General features: G+C 56.4%; 1 protein-coding gene across 1 annotated transcript; it reads left to right on the top strand.

Annotated features, from left to right (window-relative positions):
* The first annotated feature begins 6,292 nt into the window (after nt 1–6,292).
* On the top strand, nt 6,293–8,141 carry LOC120640538 (7-deoxyloganetin glucosyltransferase-like). Its single transcript, XM_039916406.1, has one exon. The coding sequence runs from the start codon at nt 6,412–6,414 to the stop codon at nt 7,879–7,881; it is 1,470 nt and encodes a 489-aa protein (XP_039772340.1). The 5' UTR covers nt 6,293–6,411; the 3' UTR covers nt 7,882–8,141.
* The last annotated feature ends 431 nt before the right edge of the window (nt 8,142–8,572 follow it).

Raw genomic sequence — 8,572 nt, 5'->3', positions numbered from 1 at the left:
GGCGGAGACCGCTCGCCACGGTCGGCAAGAGCCAGGTCCGGGAAGTAGTGCTTGCTCCCTGAGCGATCCGAAGTCTGTGTAGCCGCTTAGCTTGGTTCCGTACCCTAAGCCTACACCTTCATCGCCCTCTAGAGAGCACTCTAGTACCTGAACCTGACAACAGGTGAACCGGCCTCAGGGGTCCGGGGCACCCGCTCTCTACATGAGCACACCGACGCAATCGAGTTGCGTAGAAACACATCGCGATAGTGGCCCCACCCGCGGGTTCGTACCTATCCCGAGGTGGGCCCGGGGGCCACTGTCGGTACCCCAGGACTGGGGTACCCCCTCTTGTTGTGACTAGGCAAGGGCCTTGTAGTTATCCTTAACTACGACCAAGCAGCCGGACCCCTGCGGTCCGGAGCCCTGTTCACCCGACAACGGTCCCGGACCAGTCTCACGACTGGGAAAGGTCCAGGAACGACGCATGTCCCGGAAGAGGCGGGCAGCCTGAACAGCCAGGGCTCCGGACCTCCCGAGGAGTCCGGACCCCCGCGGAAGTCCCGGACCCCTCATGGGGTCCCGGACCACCTATATAGTAACCGAACCCCTCACTAAGGGAAGAAGTCGACACCCCTCCCCGAGGTGGTCCGGAGCCGACACGTGTCTGCAGGCACAGACACGTATACAAGATCGCTTGGTCTCCATACTAAGCCTCTCCCACCACTGCATTCATTGCGTTAGGTGGACGTCCGCATTAATGTAGCAGAAGCCAAGGCGTTTCCTTGACCAGGGGACACTATTGATCGCGTATTACCAAGACGCGTAGTGGAGCCGCTGGCGCCGCCCACTCCGCGCCTGCCAGTCTGCCATGATAGGTGGATACGACTGCTCGGCTTCACCCATTATGACGCCTACATAATAGCCTCAGCAGGCCACGCCGCAAGCTACGCTACTCCAACGGGCACCTAGCTGACGGGACAAGAGAAGACGCCCCTGAGTCAGAGGAGCAGCAGTGCGCGGAAGCGTATCGGAGGAAGGATTCGCAACCACTGTAGCCATTTAAGTACTCTGCGCAGTATGCTGCACAGTGCGTTGGGCCCACTTGTCGGGGCCCCAACGTCCAATGTATCCGCACCCCTTAGTCTATAAAAGGGGGGCGTCCGCTAGAAAAAGGGACAAGGCTGGGTGAAAGCTAAGACCCGGCAGAGGATAGGTTCATACATAACCAAGAGCAATACTTCTCCTAGTGGACGTAGGGTATTACGCTCCGGCGGCCCGAACCACTCTAGATCTTGTGTTCTTGCGTGCTTGCCTCAGTGTTAGATCAGCCCCATCGCCTAGTATTCCCCGAGTTCTCCCTCACAGGGAATAGGCGGGTGCGCTCCGCCACCCGGCTGTGGGTACCCAAGAAACCCCCACGACATTTTGACGCCAAATGTCATGGTGCTGCAAACCACAGCCGGGTGGCGGAAGGCACCCGCCTAAGCCCAGAGGGTGTGTACTCGGGGGTTAGCTAGTCTCAGATCGATCTCCCTCAAGAACACGATGAACACAGCAGGATTTAGAGTGGTTCGGGCCGCCGGAGCGTAATACCCTACGTCCACTGTGTGTTGTATTGCCCTCCCACGAGAGTGAGAAGGTTGCGAGAGCTTGAGTCTGTCCGGCTTGTCCTGTGCGCAGCGAGCGCCTCCCTTTTATATCTCAAGGGGGCGCGTACACAGCCGTTGGGTCCCCGACAGGTGGGTCCAACGATGTAGTATAACGTACTGTTCATATATTATGGCGTCGCAGGCAAAGGAGATCTCTCTTGGATTCCCTCGCCTGCTCCCGGAGCCCTTCATCCATCATGTCCTGGCGCTGTCTTGTCGAGACAGAGCCTGACGTAGCTAGTGGCATCGCACGCCACGTTGCTTAAGCGGGCGGTGTAGCTTGCGGCATAGGCGGCATGATGGAAAAGCGCCGTGCTGTCGTATCCATTTAATGCTGCAGGCGGGCTCTGCGCGGGTGCGGCACAGGCGGCTCCACTGTGCTCCTTGGTAATACGCGGTGCACAGCGGGGCCTGACAAAGGCTGTCTCGTGTACCGCGGCGGTAGAGCACGCCTTGTCCATCGCATTAAATGCGGTGGGTGGGCGAGTCTTCCTGCGGAAGACCCGCGCACGAGCTCGCGTCTCCGGGACACGTGGCGGCTCCGGACCCCCACATGGTGAGGGGAGTCCGGACGGGCGCAGGAGGTCCCGGACCCCTCTGGGGGTCGGAGGCCTCGGTGGTCAGCTCGGAGCTTCCCTTCCTTAGAGACACGTGGCGGCTCCGGACCCCTACATGGTGAGGGGAACGGTCCGGGGCCGTTGGCCTGGCGAGGGAAAAGCCTGGCCTGTGGGACCTGGCTACTCCGTCCTTCTCGTGCAGTTACGGATAACTACGCAGGTCCTGCCTAGCTGCAGGAAGAGTGGGTATCCCTGCTACAGGGTACCGACAACGCCCAGCAAGAAGAGAGGAAGAGCAAGGGGAAGGAGCGACTGGGAGATGAAAGGAGGAGCAAGAAGGTTACCAGAACTAGCAGGCGCACGACCTCCGCCTTCCTCATCCTCGACGGCACCGGCGTTGATCCGATGGACAGCAGCCATCTGGAGAGCGTGAGGAAGGGAGGGAGAAGGGAGAGGAAGGGAAGGCTTCCCTGCTGGCTCTGGCGGCTGGCACCGATCCAGCAGGTAGCGGCTCATCTGGAGAACTTAAGGGAGGGAGAAGGGAGAGGGAGAGGAGGGGGAAGCTTCCTGCTAGCTCCGGTGAGGGAGGGAGAAGGAGGGAGAGGGAGAGGGCGAGGAGCGGAAGGCAGCCGCCGCCGCCGGCAGTGACTCGCGTTTGAGAGTGTTCGGGAGAGGGGAGCTAGGTCAGGCCTGGTGGGGATGTGGGGTGGTGCTTGGGCTTTTATTGGGCTGGGCCAAGTTGTCTCCTTTCTCTTTTTCTTTTTTCCTTTTCTCCCTTCTCCTTCCTTCTCTTTTTTCTTTTTCTCCCTACATCCTGTTGCTATAAGGCGTCGCCTCGCCATGCCGACGGGGTCGCTCGCCGTGCCTCGCCTTAACGCCTTAAGAACAATGCTAAATACAATGTACATCTATATGCATAACAAAATATATGTATCTAGAAAAAATAAAATATAAATTATAATTTGGAACAGAGTATCTTATTAGACTAACAACAAAGTACGAAGCAGTAGGGAGCGCGGGCCCATTGCGGCAGCGCTCCTCACAGCTGGCCAGCAACCCACTACTACAAAAATAAAATAACCATGATCTTTAAAAAAGTCCTTGGAGGTGGGCATGATTTTGAACCGTCTCGGTTAATGCTTGCGATTAATCGAGGCTGTCATTTCTCATTAACCGAGATGGTTATAGAAAACTGCCTTGTAAAATCGATTAACAAAGACGGGTACCCTATAAGGCCTACCTCGAATAATACTAGCCCATCTCGAAACCTAGACAACCCATCTCGGCCCGATATGTCGCTCGGAGTATATAAATAGATGTTAGAGTTTCCCTCCTCCTTCCTCTCTTTCCTCTTCTGCTCCTCCCTCTCTCCTGCGCCTAGGCTCCTCTCCTCCTCGCTCATGCGCCTGTCACAGCCTTCACCTCCTCCTCCTCAAGCCCGCGCGCCTTCTCGCCCTCCCTCCTCTCCTCGGTTGCCTCCTCACCTCCCTCCTCTCCTCCTCTCGGCAGGCATGGCTTAGGCAGCAGAGCCGCGGCGAGTGGGGTGAGGGACCACAGCCGCCCTTTCCTCCCCTCCTCCGCGTGGAACGGAAGGCAGAGGCCGCAGAGGCGTCACCCTCGTCCAGATCCGGCGCCCTCCTCCCCTCCTCTGCATGGCACGAAAGGTGGAGGCCCCGACGGTGTTTCCCTCATCCGGATCCGACGCCCTCCTCCCTCACCGGCGCTGCCATCCTCCGAATTCGCGACCATGGTGGTGGGATCCACCGCTGGAGGCCTGATCCACGTATGTCGTGACCGGATCTGGCTAGCAACGAGCAGATTCGGCAAGCGGACGTGACGGCGGTGCAGATCCGGTGAGTAGTGGGTGATGTGGCCTGTGGATGGGCTTGACAGGCTTATGGATGGCCTTGCTGGGCCTGTTCATTGGATTTTTCTTTTTTTTGGTTTTTTAATTCGATTTACCGAGGCAGGTAGGAAACCGCCGATTAACCGTGACCTTCGGTCCGAGGTTGTTGCAAAAATTGCTTCGCTATTGCCTTTTACCTGCCTCCGTAAAATTTTGTGTAGTAGTGAATCACCCACATCGTCAATGCATGATTGCTCTCGCTCGCGCTGCATAGGTGAAGGGCAAACGCACGCGGATGCGGTTGCAGCGCGGCGCTCGCTCGTGCCTTGACTAAGCATGGACTCCGTCGGCCGGGGTGTCCGGCGGCGTGCATCCAAGGACATACCACTAGGCTGCAACTTGCCTGTCCCTCTTTTCGTATCCCCTTCCGTATCCCCCAACACGTGGAAGTCGCCTATTGGCTTCCTGCCAGGGCTGGGTCTCCAGCAGATTGATTTTTTCCTTTCCCCTATAATTCATGAGTGGCCAGGATCTTTTTGTGCATGTGGATCTTGTGGCTAGAAAAGAATGAATAGAAAGGGAGAAGGAAAGAGAGAATGTGGAATTCCCCTTTAAAAAGGGGAGAGGGGAGGGAAATAAAGGGGAAAGGGGAAAGGGAAAAGAGAAAATTAATTTGTTGGAGCTAAATTTTTCCCCTAAATCCCCTTTATCGCTAAAAAGTGGAAAGGAGAAAATGGAAAATCAATCTATTGGAGTGGCTCTGAGGCAATCGATTTGAGAAGACACAAATTTCATACTTTGACAGCGGAAGCAGCAAGGTCGAGCTGTTTGATCTCGATTTTGATTTCTCAGGACCTTTAATTTTGCTTTTTAATTTCGATTTGGGTGACCACAAACTCGATTCTTGATAGGGGATCTCGATCTGATCTGAGTGAGGGGGCGTGATGTTGCGTTGTACTTGTGATTGTGGAATAATGGCACGGCTACACCCTCGACGTCAATACTTGTCGAAGAAGATGCTAAACTGATGACTGACGTCTGTTGTAATTAGCACAAATTTTCAGGATATGCAACTTTTTTTAACCATAAATTGTTGTTAACTGTTGTGTGACGGTACCACACGAACGGAGTGACTGCTTCCTTTTTTCTCGGCGATGGGCTGTCGACGGGAAAAAATAGAGGGCCCGGCCTATAGCGGGAAGCTCTTTGATGGCTTCCACGTGTTAGGGGACACGGACGGAGACACGTAAAGGAGACAGGCAAGCTGCAGCCATACCACTAGCATCCAAGGACACAATATATAATACACGGTTCGTAATACCTTTTCGATTCTGTTTTTCTTCAAACGAATACAGTTTTGAAAGGTCCGCTATAATTAATTATAACTAAGTCTACGTTTTTTATGTGAACCATGTACCGGTGTTTAGTATATCTAATTATTTGTAACTGTGAAAGAAAAATAAGTTTTGGGGATAAATTTAGGTTTTGATATCAAACCGTTATATCATTTTTATATCATTATTATCTTGAATGCCGTAGAAGAAACACATATTTTTCATTATAGGTCAACATCTTTGATAGAGACATGCATAATAGCACGCCAATTTAACTAGTCAATTTAAAGGCGGCCCTCGAGCTGAAAGCTGGCATCCAGCAACGACTCGCGAGTAACCACTAGTAATAATCTATGTATCCATTTTATTTATGGGACGATCGAAGTAAAAAAGACTCTGATACCCACCTTGAATGAGAAGATCCTCCTCGCAAAAAGAGAGAGAGAGAAGATCCAGAGATGACGACGGCCGAACCGTGGATGGGATCCCAACAGATTATACGCCGTACGCCAACAAATTAAATCGTCACCGCGCGGGGCGTTCAGCACCACAATAATGCAGCCCTGCAAGTGATGACCTCGCTCGCCGCCACCCATTCCCCCGGCGATCCACGTACGCCCACCAAGGCACCAATACCTCGCCAACACGCCTCTCTCCCTATATCTAGCAATGGCGGCCGGCAAGAGCTCGTCAAGTGGGACCAGGGTTAACCATTTCGTTTTTTTGATGAAATCCCGGTGTTTAGCGGAAACGAAATTTCGTTCCGAAATTTCGGTAAATTTCGGCGAATTTCGTTGGATTTCGGTCGAAATTTGTTGAATTTTGAATTTGAAAACGAAATATACCGAAAAATACCGAAATTTCGGATCCCGGTAACTAGCGGAAACGAAAAATTTTCCGAAATTTCGGCGAAATTTCGCCGAAATTGTTAACCCTGAGTGGGACACGAACAACGTAGCCACGCACTCCATCAATTCGATCGAGCAAATTAACAAAGCGCGCGGCACCTTCTACCTAGCCACCCACCTACCCAGCAGCTAGCCATGGGGTCGCTGCCGCCGGCGGAGCAGCCGCCGCCGCACGCGGTGATGATCCCGTACCCGGCGCAGGGCCACGTCACGCCCATGCTGCAGCTGGCCAAGCTCCTCCACGCGCGGGGCTTCCACGTCACCTTCGTCAACAACGAGTTCAACCACCGCCGCCACCTCCGCGCGCGGGGGCCCGCCGCGCTCGACGGCGCCCCCGGGTTCCGCTTCGCCGCCATCGACGACGGCCTCCCGCCCTGCGAAGCCGACGCCACCCAGGACGTCCCGGCGCTCTGCCGCTCCACCATGACCACCTGCCTGCCCCGCTTCAGGGACCTCGTCGCCGGGCTCGACGCCGAGGCCGCCCGCGACGGCCGCCCGCGCGTCACCTGCGTCGTCGCCGACAGCACCATGACGTTCGCGCTCCGCGCCGCGCGGGAGCTCGGCCTCCGCGCCGCCACGCTCTGGACCGCCAGCGCCTGCGGCTTCCTCACCTACTACCACTACCGCCACCTCGTCGACCGCGGCCTCGTCCCGCTCAGGGACGAGGCGCAGCTCGCCGACGGCTACCTCGACACCGTCGTCGACTGGGTCCCCGGCGCGCCCGCGGACCTGCGCCTCCGCGACTTCCCCAGCTTCGTGCGCACCACGGACCCCGACGACGTCATGCTCAACTTCTTCATCCACGAGACCGCCGGCATGTCGCAGGCGTCGGCCGTCGTCATCAACACCTTCGACGAGCTCGACGCCACGCTGCTCGACGCCATGGCCAAGCTCCTGCCGGCGCCCGTCTACACCGTGGGCCCGCTCCCGCTGACGGTGCGGAACAACGTTCCGGCGGGGAGCCCGGTCGCCGCCATCGGGTCCAACCTGTGGAAGGAGCAGGACGCGCCGCTCCGGTGGCTGGACGGCCGCCCGCCGCGCTCCGTCGTGTACGTCAACTTCGGGAGCATCACGGTGATGTCCAAGGAGGAGCTGGCCGAGTTCGCGTGGGGCCTCGCCGGCACCGGCTACGCCTTCCTCTGGAACGTGCGCCCGGACCTCGTCAAGGGCGGCGGCGACTCAGCCGGGCTGCCGCCGGAGTTCGCGGCGGCCACGGAGGGCCGGAGCATGCTGTCGACGTGGTGCCCGCAGGCGGCGGTGCTGGAGCACGACGCCGTGGGGGTGTTCCTCACGCACTCCGGCTGGAACTCCACGCTGGAGAGCATCTGCGGCGGCGTGCCCATGGTGTGCTGGCCCTTCTTCGCCGAGCAGCAGACCAACTGCCGCTTCAAGTGCACAGAGTGGGGCATCGGGATGGAGATCGGCGGCGACGTCAAGCGCGTCGAGGTGGAGGCGCTCATCCGGGAGGCCATGGAGGGGAAGAAGGGGAGGGAGATGCGCCGCCGCGTGGCCGAGCTCAGGGACAGCGCCGTGGCGGCGGCGAGCCCCGGCGGCCGGTCCATGCGCAACGTCGACAGGCTCATCGACGAGGTGCTCCTAGCTTGAACGCTCATCAACACGCTACTGAACGTTGCCCCGTGTTCGTTATTGGCCTCTTGTTGATTGGCGGCTGCCGCGCTAGCTTGATATCCATTATCTCTGTGAGCTGAATGCGATTGCGATATATCAGTTTGAGGTGATAGTGATATAAGTTTGGGTTCTTTTTGGCTCGAATTTATACGGAGTTTATGTGCTTGTGCTCCACCTCATGCAAATATATCTAGTTTCTTGTATAATTATTAAAGAAAGTGTTTTGCATCCTGTAACACCTCAGGTGTTAATTACTGATAATTAGGATTAAGCACAACCATTAGTTACAAACCCATACGACCAAACTTTACAAAACCAAAGTTTTTGGTCTCAGCTCAGCCGGACCGGTCTGACCGGTCGGGGCAACCGGTCTGACCGGTTGAACTGGGTTCAACTGGTTGGGCCCACAACATGTAAATCATTCACTCTCTCTTCCTCATCAGTTCACCCACCTCCCTCAGCTCCCTCACGCTCCCACCCCAAGCTCTCCCTCTTTCCAAGCCCAAATCCACCAATCCACCCTTTTCCACTTGATTCCAAGTCCAAGGAAGGATCAAATCGGCGTGGTGGATCACCCTTCTCACGATTTCCTCCCTGGGGTGGCCGGGATTCAAGTCTTGTGCACAAAGGAGCTCACTCAAGGTATGACGCTTGTGTCGGCCTATCT

The sequence above is a fragment of the Panicum virgatum genome, chromosome 7K (assembly GCF_016808335.1).
Source record: "Panicum virgatum strain AP13 chromosome 7K, P.virgatum_v5, whole genome shotgun sequence".
In the NCBI taxonomy this organism is placed as follows: Eukaryota; Viridiplantae; Streptophyta; class Magnoliopsida; order Poales; family Poaceae; genus Panicum; species Panicum virgatum.
This window is presented reverse-complemented; position numbering and strand designations above follow the sequence as displayed.